This window comes from Tachysurus fulvidraco, chromosome 12 (assembly GCF_022655615.1).
Source record: "Tachysurus fulvidraco isolate hzauxx_2018 chromosome 12, HZAU_PFXX_2.0, whole genome shotgun sequence".
Lineage (NCBI taxonomy): Eukaryota > Metazoa > Chordata > Actinopteri > Siluriformes > Bagridae > Tachysurus > Tachysurus fulvidraco.
The window spans coordinates 22,937,435-22,952,578 of NC_062529.1; the positions used below are offsets into that span (position 1 = coordinate 22,937,435).

At 37.3% G+C, this 15,144-nt stretch overlaps 1 protein-coding gene across 2 annotated transcripts; it reads right to left on the bottom strand.

The window, feature by feature from the left end:
• Nucleotides 1-3,217: 3,217 nt before the first annotated feature.
• On the bottom strand, nucleotides 3,218-14,716 carry LOC113662509 (cytochrome P450 26B1). Of its 2 annotated transcripts, XM_027177403.2 has the most exons (7): nucleotides 14,508-14,716; nucleotides 13,453-13,782; nucleotides 10,667-10,891; nucleotides 8,978-9,253; nucleotides 8,279-8,434; nucleotides 6,639-7,076; nucleotides 3,218-6,151 (listed from the first exon to the last, which is right to left on the bottom strand). In XM_027177403.2, the coding sequence occupies exons 2-7, from the start codon at nucleotides 13,657-13,659 to the stop codon at nucleotides 5,774-5,776; spliced, it is 1,680 nt and encodes a 559-aa protein (XP_027033204.2). In that variant the 5' UTR covers nucleotides 13,660-13,782; nucleotides 14,508-14,716; the 3' UTR covers nucleotides 3,218-5,773. The 2 variants fall into 2 exon arrangements, with proteins under 2 accessions (XP_027033204.2, XP_027033205.2); XM_027177404.2 differs by lacking the exon at nucleotides 14,508-14,716 and having other exon boundaries at nucleotides 13,453-13,879.
• Nucleotides 14,717-15,144: the final 428 nt, after the last annotated feature.

Genomic DNA, 15,144 nt, shown 5'->3' on the forward strand with positions numbered 1-15,144 from the left:
AATAATCAACTCTGCCTGGGTGCTATGTGTCTCCATTTCTCCATTTCAGAAATATAGCCAGAATTAGATGTTTTGTCTCAAGTCAGGACTTAGAAAAACTTGTTCATGCTTTCATCACCAGCAGGGTGGATTATTGCAATGGACTCCTTACCAAGATCCCCAAAAAGACCATTAGACAGCTGCAGCTCATACAGAACGCTGCTGCCAGAATTCTGACCAGAACCAAAAAATCTGAGCACATCACTCCAGTCCTCAGGTCCTTACACTGGCTTCCAGTTACATTTAGAATAGATTTTAAAGTATTGTTACTGGTTTATAAATCACTTCATGGCTTAGGACTGAAATACATTACAGATATGCTAATTGAATATAAACCAAGCAGACTACTCAGATCATTAGGATCAGGTCAGTTAGAGATACCAAGGGTTCACTCAAAACAAGGTGCGTCAGCATTTAGTTATTATGCCACCTATAGCTGGAATCAGCTTCCAGAAGAGATCAGATGTGCTTCAACAGTAGACACTTTTAAATCAAGATTAAAAACACATCTGTTTAACTCATGTGTTTACTGAATGAGCGCTGTGCTGCTTCACACTGACTGCACTTTTTATCCAAATCACTTTTACTCCTGTTTTATTCTTTTTAACATATTTTAAATTGTTTTTATTAAAATCACATTTATTTTTCTTAATTGTTATTTGTTTTTGTTATGATTTTATCGTGTTTCTTATTTTTCATATATATTTCTTTTTCTCTTTTATAAACTGTTTTCTAATTTCTATGTAAAACACTTTGAATGACCTCTGTGTATGAAATGTGCTATACAAATAAACTTGCCTTGCCTTGCCTTGCCTTGCCTTGCCTTGCCTTGCCTTGCCTTGCCTTGCCTAATGTATCTAGGCTTGGTCACTCAAGCCTAGATTTTTTGTGCTCCCCTTCTCCCATGTCTTATGTACCTCATTCAAAATATCACAATGTTCTTTTTACCTATATTTACTTTTAGGATCGTATTGTATTAACACTCAGTATTTCTGTATTTCTAAAATATATCTGTTGCATCTTGTCGAATTTGTACTTGTTAAATTGTAATCAGGAACAAACTGACAGACCTAAACTTTTATTTGAGAAATGCATCACCTGGTAAAGAGGAACTTCATGGGACTAAATAGAGAGCAAAATGAAACTAAAAAATGAAAGACAAAGCGAGATGTCTTTACAGCAGTCTTTACAGTAAGACCTCGCTGATGCTGGAAATGATTCTCTCTCTTTGTGTGTGTGTGGGTGTGTGTGTGTGTGTGTGAGTGTATGTGTATGTGTGTGTGTGTGTGTGTGTTGAGAGTGCCCTCAACTTTGTCCCCATTTCTTAAACCATACTTTGTGTGTATTTAGAGCAGGAAGCATTGGTGCGAGGTTGTAATTACGGTGCAGACACCAGCTGCTTTTTCTGCATTCCTACACACACACACACACACACACACACACACACACACACACACACACACACACACACACACACACACACACACACACACAGATGCTGCCAACAGAGGTCATGACTTACCTTAGACACGCACACACTCGATCTGATCTCTGAGATCAGAGTCTTTGCAGAGAACTCTCTGTACTGTGTAACTTTTTTTACTTACATTTTTTTTTATTATTCTGCCTTTATTGTTTAAGATGTATTAACGTCAGAGGTGTCAAGGTCTTTCAGTAACCTACAACAAAAGTGTAACACAACAACAGTGGCAATAATAAAGTAGTTCATAATAGCAAAGAGTGATGTTCTCTCTACGTTCACATTTTTTCATTCATCTTTATTAAGAACTTGTATCCTGTTAGAATCATGTTATGGTCATGGTGGAGCCACAGCTGGATTAGATACAGAATGGGACTCCATTCAACACCTTCATCCTCAGCAGCAGTTTACAGTCGACAATCCATCAGTTGGTGTGTTTTTGGAAAGTGAAAAACCTAAAGAACATGGATCAGCGATATTTAATCTCAGTAACACGACAAATGTTTTTTGAACTTCAAGAGAGGACAAAGAGAGGTTGGTGTGGGCAGGAGGAAATATTTAAATCTGATAAATGAAGCAAATTGCTTTACATTTAACATTACACAATATTCAATACAACCTTAAACAGGTGAGATGACTTAGTATTGTCGGTACATTGTAAATCGTACTGTAACACAGAAACAGTAAATTGTAACTGCTGGCAAATTGCTGTGGTATTAAAGGAAAATCAAGTGCTGTTGTTGGAAACTCCTGAGTGTTAACACTAACTCGGATTGTGCCCGGCCACATAACACCACCTTGTTGTTGATTACTTTTCTACAATCGTATGACCCCATGTGTTTTATATACATTTTTTCCTGTCTCACATTATCTCTCTATTCTTCTTACTTTTCTTTTCCTGTTCTCTTGCCCGCTTTCTTCTTATCTATCTCTCTTTCTTCTCTCCCTCACTTTTTTACTCTTAAGTCTTTTTTATTGATCACTCGATTCTTTCTTTCTTTCTTTCTTTCTTTCTTTCTTTCTTTCTTTCTTTCTTTCTTTCTTTCGCACTCTGTATTATTTCTGATCTCTCTATTCCCTCTGTCTACAGCTTCACAGTTTTAATAAATGCCTGTTTGCCCTTAAGGAGTGTTCTTAAAATGTGTGCGCAAGTGTGTTGGTGTCTGAGAAATTCTTTTCTCAGCTTTATGTCTGTACATGTGTGCATCAGTGCGGTCACCCACTTTCTTGCTTTCGGCAAGTCTCGCAAAACATCTCCCTAGCTTCAACTAAAGTCTGGTACATTTTGTTTTCATGAATCGGCAGTTTGATTGACGTCAAAGATAACCTACAACAGACATTTCCTCAATATACTTTTCTAATTCTTATTCTCATCCTTATATATTCATCATTATGTGCTTGAACAAATTTTTAAAACAGGATTCAATATTTATTTATTTTTTTTTTATAGTTAGTATATCCTGCTCCAAAGTTGTGTCCAAGTTGTGGGCTGCAAGCAATGACTTACAAATGCATATACACTTATGTGATGTATGGACAGCCAATCAAATTGCAGCTTTCAACATAATGCCAGAAAAAAATAATAATCATTGAATCCTCTGAATCTGAAATGAACTTTTGCCTTTTGTCTTGACAAAACTTTACAAAACATTTTCAAACTTCTTGACATTAAGTTCTGATATTTCAAATGCAACAAAATTAGAGAATGTTATGATTTTAATAAGCAAGAGCACTTTATTTAAATAATATATGCAGCCACAGTAAATTAACAGTGTTGATACTGATAATGCCCCCAAAAAAAGTCCATCAACTTGCCTATGTGTATAATAATAGTAATTTGAATAAAAGCACTGCTTTAGCATAAATAAACCCAACACATTTTTATGAGCAAGTCTTATGTAGTGGGAGAAACACTGAACACCTGTCAGCCATAGGCATCTTTAGAAACTGATATAGCAGATAATAAAGAATACTGAGCGAGTGTCTATGGAGACAAGCACAAACATAAGAAAATTCTCACATACAATTATTACAAATATACAAAAGAAAAAAAAATGTAAAAGTGCTGCCGGTTTCTCCTTCCCTGTTTTAGACCGATCCTTCTACAAGGACCCTTATTCACAGTTTGCAATCAGAATAAACATAATTTATAGCGTGTTAACTCTGCGTGAAGTGATGGCGCATTTCTGCGTATGAAAAGGTGGTGAGAAAAAATGCCATACATCAGCGTACTGTCGTACACATCTGGAATAAATGGAGCTAATGACTAGCATTTTAACACAGTGTGAAATGATATCACATTTCTACGTACTGTCGTAAACATCTGGAAGCCAACAAAGACAGACAGCTATCCCATGTTAATGTAGTAAGCCTAGAAACTACAGATTCTTTCTATAATATTTCTCTACTTAAAAATGAATCATAAATAGAGCTTATTTAAAATTCCTACTTCATTTACCAAACAAAACCACATTTTGTTTATATATCACATACAGATGAGAGTAAAAACAATAAAAGAGTGGTTAGTTTTCCTCTAGCAAGCGCTTAATTAATTTAAAAACAACAACAACAAGTTATTCAGAAGTTTAAGTAGCTTTAAAGCCCAATTTGGACTGGATGAATTTTTTAAAGGGGAGCAGGGGTAATGTGTCTCTGGACGTTTAGTCCCAACTGAATCCATCATATCAGTCAATTGTGTGTGCATGCGTCTACAAAGATAATGCCGACTGTTCTAAAACCTTCTAAAAACTGACCAGTAAAAATAAACATCGAACAATAATATAAATGCTATTTAAAGGGACATGTCAGAGAAACAATGCTGCTAATCAGTTTAGGGAAGTACTTACCTTCCTAGTACAGTCTACATATGTATTATGGTCATGTGACCCAGTAATAATCAAGCCCTAAAGCAAGTAGTTGGTTCACATTTACATCTAATTTGTAGTACAATTATAATATATATATTATGTATAGAATATTTGGCAGAACAGCAAGGCCCGTTTATGACATTTGGTATGAGTTCAATAGAGAAATCTGAGAATTTACATGTAATACACTGTAGTGGTGAAAACTGGCGATGAGAACTGCATGATCCAAAATATACATGCTCATCAATGGCTTGGTGTGATGACTCGGGCTTGTAGACCTGCTTCATGAACAGGTTCATTATGATGGAAGTCTACAGGAACATTCTGTCTGCTGATTTACAGAGAAATGTATCCAGTCTAACTGTAGGACACTTCATCGTGCAGCAAGACAATAACTAATAACACACTGCCAACACAGCAAAGGACTCTGATCAGGGGGAAAAAGTAAAAGGTTTTAGACTGGCCAAGTCAATCGTCAGACCTTAACCCAACTGAGTCTATATTTTACCTCCTGAAGAGGAATCTGAAGAGAGAAACGACATTTGAAAGAAACTGCGGTACATGCCAAATATTAAGTCTTATTTATTTTTAAGACAAAATACTTTTGCTCGCCAAAAATTTGGGTGGTCTGACAATTGTTTGACACATCTGTTAGCTGAAATTCTGATTTATCTTCTCATATTCATCTTTTGGTCTCATATCCAAATGTCAAAGCCAAAAAGATAGACCTGGACTTGCTATTCCAAGACAGGGTTGCTATTTCCCTGCAAATAAATCATAATGTCCAGACGTCCTTCTTCAAGATTACTCTATCAGACTATCTGGAAATCTTTTCCTATCCAAATTGTACTTAAGACTGTTCAAGCAAATAAGCAATGCATTACTGACAACCTGGAGCACAAACCCTAAGCACACAGAGAAGCAGTTAATCACTTCTACAATCTTTGCCTTAAGATGCACCAGTACTGAACCATTCTGGGCTTAATACAATATCCCTGTAAATATTGTGGGTTCTGCATAATCATTTTGGTTCTAACAATATCCAGTCTTTTTTCATTCAATGATCATGACCCTGTCTATGTTTTCTGTTCATCAGGTTTTTTTTTCTTTCTATTAAACTTGTCCAAGGTTGAACAGATTAGTCATTTATTGAATTGAACATCAGGCATCCTCCATGTTCCTGCCGTGGCTTTTTAATTAACCTTTTTATGATCAATTATTTTTGAAATGTTTTTCGGTTATGCCTCATGGGCTGATTTTTAATTAATGGTCTGGTAAAAAAAAAATAATAATAATGATAATAAGAAAACACTCCAAATCTCCAAACCCCAAAGATCAAAAATCACAAAGTGACATAACTGTAACTGATAAATATAAGTGTTTTTTTTTATATGTGTGTGGACTCCCTGCGGTTTCTCCCACTCGAATGATTCCTGTAGTTGAAATGGACATGTAGTCCATTGACCGGGTGAACGATGGGCACAGTTTGCATGCTGGGATATGTCTCTGTGGCAAGCGTCCACTCGGCTGTGGCCAGCAACTCCACGCTGAGAATTTTGAGCATGAGCAAGGCAAGCTCGCGTCCGATGCATCTGCGTATGCCGCCACCGAACGGCACATAGCTGAATCGACTATTTTTACTTTCATCCCTTCCAAGGGCGAAGCGCTCAGGGTCAAACAGCTCTGGGTTTGTGTAGGCAGCAGAAGTCTCATGCGTGTCACGGATACTGTACATGACGCTCCAGCCTTTGGGGATCTGATAACCCTGTAGATGAGAGGAAAAGGGAAGGTAAAACTGGCTGTGGCATCAGCTTATCATATTGCATAATCAGTATTCAAGTCAATATGAAATTGTGGAATTAGAATATATATGGAATTAGATTGATGCACAATGTTATAATTCGAAGAAGTTTTAAAAAGTCTGACAGTCATTTTGTTCCTTTGAAACAACTAAAGTGACCAAATTATAGATCATTTTTCTAAATAATCAAAAGAAGAAGAATAGAAGAAATTCCTGGACACGTGAAACCTGCCACCCCAAATACTTTTAAAACAAATTATCTTAATTTGGACGCAAAAGTAATTTTGTCTTTTTCTAGCATTATGCATTATTTAAATGAATTCCTTATATTCTTTGTCTGTTTATAATGTGGAAAATGTTAGTCTTTTATTAATTGCTAAACCAATTAAAGCTAATTTTAGAGAATTTTATTTATTTCTACATAATCACATCCATCAAAGTATGGACTCACATTCAGCTCAAACGTCTGCAGCACTGTCCTGTATCCCCCGGACACTGGTGGTAGAAATCGAAGCAGCTCCTTCACCACACAGTCCAAGTAGCACAGCTGACTGAGAGTCTCCAGACTTAAATACGGTACATTGATCCACGATCTATGACCTTCTTGCCTGTCAGACCGGGTTGTTTTATCAAGAAGAGGTTTGGAGTTAAGACGGAGCCGTGCCATGTCATTTGTGTCCTTTTCAGTCTTGCTGTTTAAGCATGTATTGCTGTTTTCATGACAGCATAAGCAACCAGAGTTGGGAGCATCCACCAATAAACCTTCAGCCTCCAGTTCAGCCCTTGCACGCTCCGTGACTTCAGAATGACGCATCAGCTGAAGGATGAGAGATGTGGATGCGCTCGCTGTGGTTGAGTGTGCGGCGAAGATCAATTCCACTGCTGTTTCCTGCACGATCAAGAACAAAAACAATATTTACAACAGGAACCATTTTCCTGCCTTGATGCCCGATGACGCCTGAGATAGGCACAGGCTCCCGTGACCTGAGAAGTTCGGATAAGCGGTAGAAAATGAATGAATGAATGAATGAATGAACCATTTTCCTTTATGAACCAGAAGTGATATTATTTTCATGCTGTTTCCTGCATCTCTTATTTATCCTTCTGTGCACACACCGAAGTTATTGAAATATTATCAATCACTACCATATAGTAGGGCGACACAAGAAGATAACATGACAACAAGATATAATGTAGATATAATGTATTCATTTTTGTTTTATATGTGTTATAAAAGTCAGTTTACAATGCACTACCATTGGAGCGTGGCTTCCGTTTATTCCTTCAGACCATTCAGCACATTTCACAGGACTATTATCAGTTTGTCCAATTATAACAAAATTTAGCAAATAAAGCCCTATTCGGATGGGATTAGTTTTACGTGGGGACGTGGAGTAATGCAATTTTACCTCAGGACGTCTGTAATATTAATTGGCCAATTCGCACGGGACAAAACATCTCAGTAAAACTAGCAGAAGTGTGAGGTCTAACACGCTTTACACACCACAGTAACCTCCTTGTCGTCATGTGCGTATGACGTTGCTTCCTGTTTCAAGTATGTCCATGCTTGCAAAACACGCCAAAAACTACTTTTAAACAGGAAATGACAGAATTTTACCGTACATATTTACAACGGGTCTATTCGGACGGGATCAGTATTACCTGAGGTAATTTTTCCGGACCTTTTTATAGAAGGCAAAAGTTGCCGTAATCTTTACTGACATTGTCCGTAATGATTACCGAGACGGCACATTCGGACGGGACTAAAATCACTGAGAAGCTCTGGTAATAATTACTTTACCCCCATGTCCCCACGTAAAACTAATCACGTCCGAATAGGGCTTAAGTCTTTACATTTTAGAGCGCAAAGAGAATCTTGCAAATTTGGCCAATATTGGGAACTGAACTTGTGCTAGGAATTGAACTCCCAACCTTCAGTAGCCTACAGTAGCCTACAGCCATCACTACTGCTGCAGACGTTTCCCCCAAAAACCTAAATGCGTGATCAAACACAGTGTGGAGATAGAGGAACATGTGCGTCACTGGCTCTTCAAGTCACGTCAGAGTGTTCATTTTTAATGAATTTCATACCTTAAGCTCCTGCATGGTCAGGTTGTAATCGTTTTCCTTTGCGGCACTCAGCATGTAGTCAAAAGCATCGCAGTACTCGTCTGTGTTCTGCTTCTTTAATTTGTCTTTGATGATGTTCTCCATCTCTGCGTGCAGAATATCTCGTGCTTTTATCCCCTAAAATGGTTAATTCAAATGAAAAAAGTATAAGCGGGAAATTGTACAAAATGTTTCATCATTAAATTATTAGTGTGTAACAGTCTGATTATTTTTTTACTCCTGATGCTGTAGTTATACTTAAAGCTTCTGCATTTGGGACTCATTTACCACTTCAGTAGATAATTTCACCTACATACAGTAGACTTAAACCCACGATCTATTGCTATAATCATCCTGTGTTCATCCCTGGACTCCTATTCTCAAAAAGCTGCTCAAAATGAAGATCAGAACATCTAGTCCTGTTTGTATAAAGCTGTAAACAAGAAATAGTTTGGTGTCCCCTAGAAGAGAATGGGTTCCCTTCAAAGGGTTCCCCTCAACGACTTTTTCTTGCTACTGTCACTTCTAATTTGTGAACATACTCATTGAACTGACTTGATAATTTTTTGGGTTAAAAATATATATATTTTTATATAATTATATAGTTCTATATGCATTTCTCCAGTTTGACATGAGAATAGTAAATGAGTTGATTTGATTCATAGAGATATGTGTTCTCACTTTGCGCAGGCCGCTGAGAGGTGCGTCCACGGGCAGAGAGAACAGGTTGTTCATGAGCTGCTCAAAGGTCTTAGAAAGGTGTGTGATGCGCCGCTCGTCTAGCTTCAAGCCGAGCAGGACACGCACAGCGATGCGGAACGTAAGCGACCTTGTAGCAGTGTAAACTTCCACCGGGCCAGCTTCAGCGCACCACTTACTGATTTCACCCTTTACCACATCCTGCAGGCGTGTCAGATAGCTTTCCAGTGCTGTCTGGCTGAACACTCGTGCCAAGATCTGAGAACGAGAAAGAATGGAGTAAAGAATTTACATGCATATCGACTATATGCTGTTTGTCCGAGTTGCTCAATATTTATAATAATGTAAAAAAAACACAAGTCATATGATATGGCACAAATAAACGCTCTCTTATAAGGAAAAGACTTATATTTCAATGTACTATTTATGTTACACACATATAAAACTTTTTTTAAGCTAAAGTGTTTAACATGAATTATAAATCTTATAAATGTACAAATGTATACTCTGATTACATGTACACGCCTTGCACTAGGAGGACGTCCATGAAAGTATTCCAAAATATTCCTAATATAAGATTTCTAATAACATTTACATTTGGAAGACGCCCTTATCGAGAACGACCTACAACAGTGCTTTTAAGTTGAAGTACTGTATAATAACTAAGACCAAATACACTATGACCAGGAGTATGTGGTAACCTGACCATCACACCTACATATGCCCGTTCCAAATCCCTGGGCAATAACACAGATTTGGCTCACTTTCTGCTGGTGTGACTGCCTCCACTTTTCTGGGAAGACTTTCCACTAGATGTTGGTGTGTAGCTGTGGGGATTTACATTCATTATTCTACAAGAACATTAGTGTGATCAGACCCTGATGTGAGGTGATGAGAATCCAGTTCCAGTTCACCCCAAAGGTGGGGTTGAGTCAGATTCAGGACCTATGCAGGAAACTCAGGGGCTCAGAGCTCAGGGGCTTGTTGCACAAACGCGTTGTCATGCTAGTACAGGTTTGGCCCTTTTAGTTCCAGTGAAGTTAATGAAGTGAAGTGAAACTATAATGCTACAGCACACAGACATCTTATACAATTTAATGCTTGGGGAAGAACTATATCTGAATGTCATGATTACAAGTCCACATACTTTTAGCCATAAAGTGTACATTGTACATGTGTCCAAAGATATCCAAGGATGATGAGACTATATTTGGATTGCTAAATATTTCATTTAACAGGATTTATACTCTTCATATACCTACATAAACATCTGACATCAAAAGGATCATCAGGAATATTGTAAAACATTGCTAACTTCTTATATTTATTTGCCCATTTGTCTGGTTATTAAATGGGTTTAATCCAAACATCAATAACTCATAATTAGGCCTATAAAATGTCAACTCCTTCCTAATAAGTTCTGTCAATGACAAATTTCAGAATAAAAAAGATTAATGGTGCAAATGAATAATGTTTGATATGAAGCGATGTATACGTGTAACTCAGGTGTCTAATATTTTGAATAATTAGGTAATAATTAGGGTGAGAGGATCCATGAAATTTTCCAGTTACGTGCCTTTCTAGCTGTAGTTGGAGAACTTGCTCAAGTTCTGAGGTCAGTTTGTGCTGCCATCAGATATCTCATATTTAGCGTTTGGGGTATTCGCTTACTTTTCGTTTCTTCTTGTGCAGCTCACCGACGGAGTTGATGAACGTGTTTGGTCCAAGGATGATGCGCGTGCTTTGTGGCCACTGTGTGCTCACCAAGGTATGTTCACCAAGCAGGATCTTACGAATGTTTTCAGCGCCAGTCACGCGAATCACAGGTTTCCCCAGGAGGTGGGTCTTAAAGACATTGCCGTGTTTCTCTCGCCTAGAGATGTGAAAGCTGGAACCCTAAGAGAGAGAGAAAGAGAGAGACAAAGAGAGAGAGACAAAGTAGGAGAAATGTTATTATTACTATTACAAATACTATTTTAACAACATTACAAGAGATAAAGATTTAACATAAGCGATCCAAAATGATCATCAAAAAGAAAGAAATGTGAAATGTCTCATCAGACAGACCCAAGCTACCCAAGATAAATCTCAAAGCGCTTCCTGTTCTCTAAATAGTCATTAGTTATCCATGATATTTCTAAAAACAGGAGCATTTTGAAACTGAGCTGCCGTTTTGCCTTGGCAGGGTACTTTTCCTGGAACTGAGGGGAATTCTGTATTTTACTTTCAGGTCTGCACATGCAAGGAAATAATTTCATACATGTATTAACAGAATGGTAAACTGAAGGATCAGTTTTATGCCAGATATTGGTTTCATACAGGCCTGAATAAAGTAGTTTCTTTCAACAATGTTAAACTACAGGAGTATGGAGGAATCTTAAGGTTCTAGATGATATGATAATATAAAGAATTGTGATGTCTAAAATAAATTCAGCAAAATGCTATGGAGCTAATCTAAAGCTGCAAATCTCACTCTGGATGTCGGACCGACAACCATAATACCAAGAGCGCTGTCTGGGATGGGATCATTAATAAGGAATGAAATGGATCTCATAGTTGAAAGAATATGTAGAATTTTAATACTTAACCCTAAAAGGCTTGATCATTATTAGAATAATGTTACGTCCTTTATTTTCAGCATATAAAATTAATAAGACTAAGTGTTAAATTGCTAAGTCTGTTAGAAAGCCGTCTCCACAACCACCTGCGCACAGTAATCAGGCATGATTATAATAGAAATAGAATTTTCTCGAACCCTATGTCCAAAATTGCACCCTATTTATTAAATATTGCACTGTTTTTGAAATTTTGTTTAAAAAAAAGAAATCAAATGAGGTAAGTTACTGTCCAAGTGTGCCTCAGGTGTGCATCAACACACCCATAATTAAATTCTGCATTTGCATATAATAGGGATAAGATCATTTTCACTACATGAAAATGTCCTTTGTGATCAGCCATTGATCTGCAAAACTCTTTGAAATACACAAACACATGCTACTATTATAAACTCACTCGCTCTCCGTGCACAGAAATTACAGCTTGGGCAGACAGATACAAATAGTTCATTTCCTGTTCCTTTAATTGGTTCTTGCTAATAATTTCAAAGGGTTTAGGTTAGTGACTGCAGCTAAGCCTACAATGATGTAAGCTTTTTTTTTTTTTTTAATTGTGCAGTTATGCCATATGGGAACATGCTCACATGATGTAGGTCAACTGATGGTTTTCAAACAACATTTGGAAGACACCTTTATGCAGAGTGACTTACATTTTATATCATTTTATACAACTGAGCAATAAAGGGTTAAGGGCCTTGCTCATGGGTAAGCAGTGGCAGACCTAGGATGCAACCTCATAACCTTCTGATCTGTAGTCCAATGCCTTAATCACTAAGCTAGTACATCTGATCCAAAGATGTGCCACTTAAATGCTCTAAAGTAACTTTAATAAAGTTCATTATTAGGCATCAGGTGGAATATTAATGAAACAAGAAATGTATAAAAGCACCTATTTTGCTTTTAAATAATGTTTTTAATTGTTTTTATCAGGAAAAATATCCCAGTGCCATCTGGTAACTGTAACTCTGCATGGTATTAGCTCTGCATCACACCACCTTGTACTTACCTTGAACCCTTACTTATCCAGTGCACTTACTATAACATTGTATTGTATTTACATATTCACTGACTATGATGAATTTTTGCTTAATAATAGCTTCCTTGGTATTGAGAAGAACCTATTCACAAGATAAATGTGAAATTTGTATAAATTTGAATAGGTATGTGTGATGATTCTGTTTAGGGTTTACAAATACTAACTCTATCACCAATTCAGTCAAAAATTTTGTAACATTTCACACAGTGAAGTTTGTGAGATTATGACATAGTGTACTCTCAGAGAAAGAAAGAGAGAGAGAGAGAGAGAGAGAGAGAGAGAGGGAGAGAGAGAGAGAGAGAGAGAGAGAGAGAGAGAGAGAGAGAGAGAGAGAGAGAGAGAGGAAACAAAGTAGGTTAGGAACAGGTAAAGGGTTCCGTCCAAACCTGCACTAAATTGTGGCTGGAATTACAGCAACATCACAAAGTGTAGAAGCAAAATCCCCAGTGCTGAATTAACACTTCATATAAAGTCAACATAATCGATCATTTTAGCACTTCAGGTGTTAATCTAACACTTATTTTTTAAATGCACTACAATTATATAGTGCACTACATGACATGCAGGTTTCAAGGGTACTGATACTGAGGCTGGTGCTCAATTAATAACAAGCGATAATGTAAAAACAGAGATAATGTAGTAATCTAAGCGGTGTATTGAGAATAATCTATAACGTCCATCATCTGGATTACATCCAAAACCATCACATAGGTAGTGCGCACGGCAAACTAAAGTTCATACGAGTTCACCCGGACATCCGAAACACTTCATTTAGAACATTTAGAACAGTTGCTTTATTCTCTAACCTGAAACAGCCAGTGGAAGGTCTCTCCGATCAGCGGCCAGCCCATGGAGCCCTCCGGCAGCGGGAGCGCGCACGTCTTGTCCCGTGCCGCGCTCCACCTGACCGACCACAGCCGCCGTGACAACGCGAGCAGCAGCAGCGCAGGAACCACGGAGCGGAGAAGGAGGAAGAGCGCCGACACCAAGCCGCTTTCACTTACAATCATCATCTCCAACCATAAGAACCGAGCAAAAAGAAAAATCACGTTTTCCTGGTCGGTCGAGTGAACACACGACAGCAAAAACAAAGCGTCCAGTTTCTTTATAGAAGGTGGGTTCCTTCCATCAGATAGCTAGGATCAAGGGAAGGAAAAGTTTTGCGTTACATTTCAGAGAGAGAAAAAAAACCGTCTGGCACTTTCCGGCTGCTCCGAGCGCGCACTACGAAACGGACAGGTATGCCAAATAGTTTTTTTTTTTTTTTTTTTTTGTTTTTTTTTACAAGTTACATGCTCTGGCATGTCTTTCATCCGACTTTATAGAGTATACAGTCTTAACAAGAGGACCGTGAACATACTAAATATTTTTTTTATATTTGTACTTGAGCTTGAACCACATGGCACATGCGTAATGCAATGCCTTGTTTTGCGCAAAACCTATTTTTTTTTTTTTTTTTTTTTTTTTTTTACTTTCGCATCTTGTTTTTCTCTTCGGTTCTGTATCTAAAATGTTAGCATGAGAGAATTGTAGTGTTTTGTAAAATCCTGACAAATAAAGTAAACAAATCAGTCACAGTTTATAGGGTAGACTTTGGCAAACAGATGCACTTCATTAAGAAATTACACTCTTAATAAGAAATCCAAGAAAACACATTAGTTCATTTAAATAGTTACTTCATTACACAGTGCTGCAGTTTATTTCTTATTAACTTATATCTTATTAAGTGCTTTTGTCGCAGTTTTATACTTAAGCTCCAAATTCTGTGCTGAAATCTATAAATAGAGATGAACGAATAACTAAATTAGGCTTAAACAGTGAAAAAGTAACGCATAAGAAATAAAGGGTTTAGACTTCTTACCTAAATGTCGCCAGAAAACAACAAAAAGAAATTCCAGTAAATGTCTTGAAATAAAAAGATTTAAAAAAAAAAGTTTCAAAGTAATCAGTGTGAGTGTTTTATCTTTCTGCTGAAAGCACTCTCTGGTCTACGATTTTCTCATCCTTTGCTAAATATGAACTGATGGAGGAAGATGTTTTCCCCTGAAGACTGCAGAGCTCATTGATAAATCAACGGGGATGTGAAAAAGATATAGAGCAGAGAGAAAGAGGGAGAGAGAGCAAGAGAATATATATGTAGCCAATCACATTCTCTCTCTCTCTCTCTCTCTCTCTCTCTCTCTCTCTCTCTCTCTCTCTCTCTCTCTCTCTCTCTCTCTCTCTCTCTCTCTCTCTCTCGCATCCCGTACACAAAATAAACGCACAGGTCAAGAATTTATATTTTTTGAAAAAAGTAAGTAAGTAAGTAAGTAAGTAAGTAAGTAAGTAAGTAAGTAAATAAAAATCGAATATTAAAAAATAACAAACAAACAAACAAGCAAACAAATACGTACATACATAAAATGTGCTGTTTCCGCATATGAACCATAAAGTTAATGCCTGTTTGCCCCTTAATGTTAATTATGCATGCAATTAAGATAGTGCAGGTATTTATTAAT

What these genes read in the sequence shown, in the direction of transcription:
- LOC113662509 (XM_027177403.2), bottom strand. Translation starts at nt 13,659, where the DNA reads ATGATGATTGTAAGTGAAAGCGGCTTGGTGTCGGCGCTCTTCCTCCTT. An exon ending in CCTTCCACTGGCTGTTTCAG is followed by an intron (nt 10,892 to 13,452) that starts GTTAGAGAATAA and finishes TCTCTCTCTTAG; the next exon opens with GGTTCCAGCTTTCACATCTC. An exon ending in TGACCATGCAGGAGCTTAAG is followed by an intron (nt 7,077 to 8,278) that starts GTATGAAATTCA and finishes TTGATCGTGCAG; the next exon opens with GAAACAGCAGTGGAATTGAT.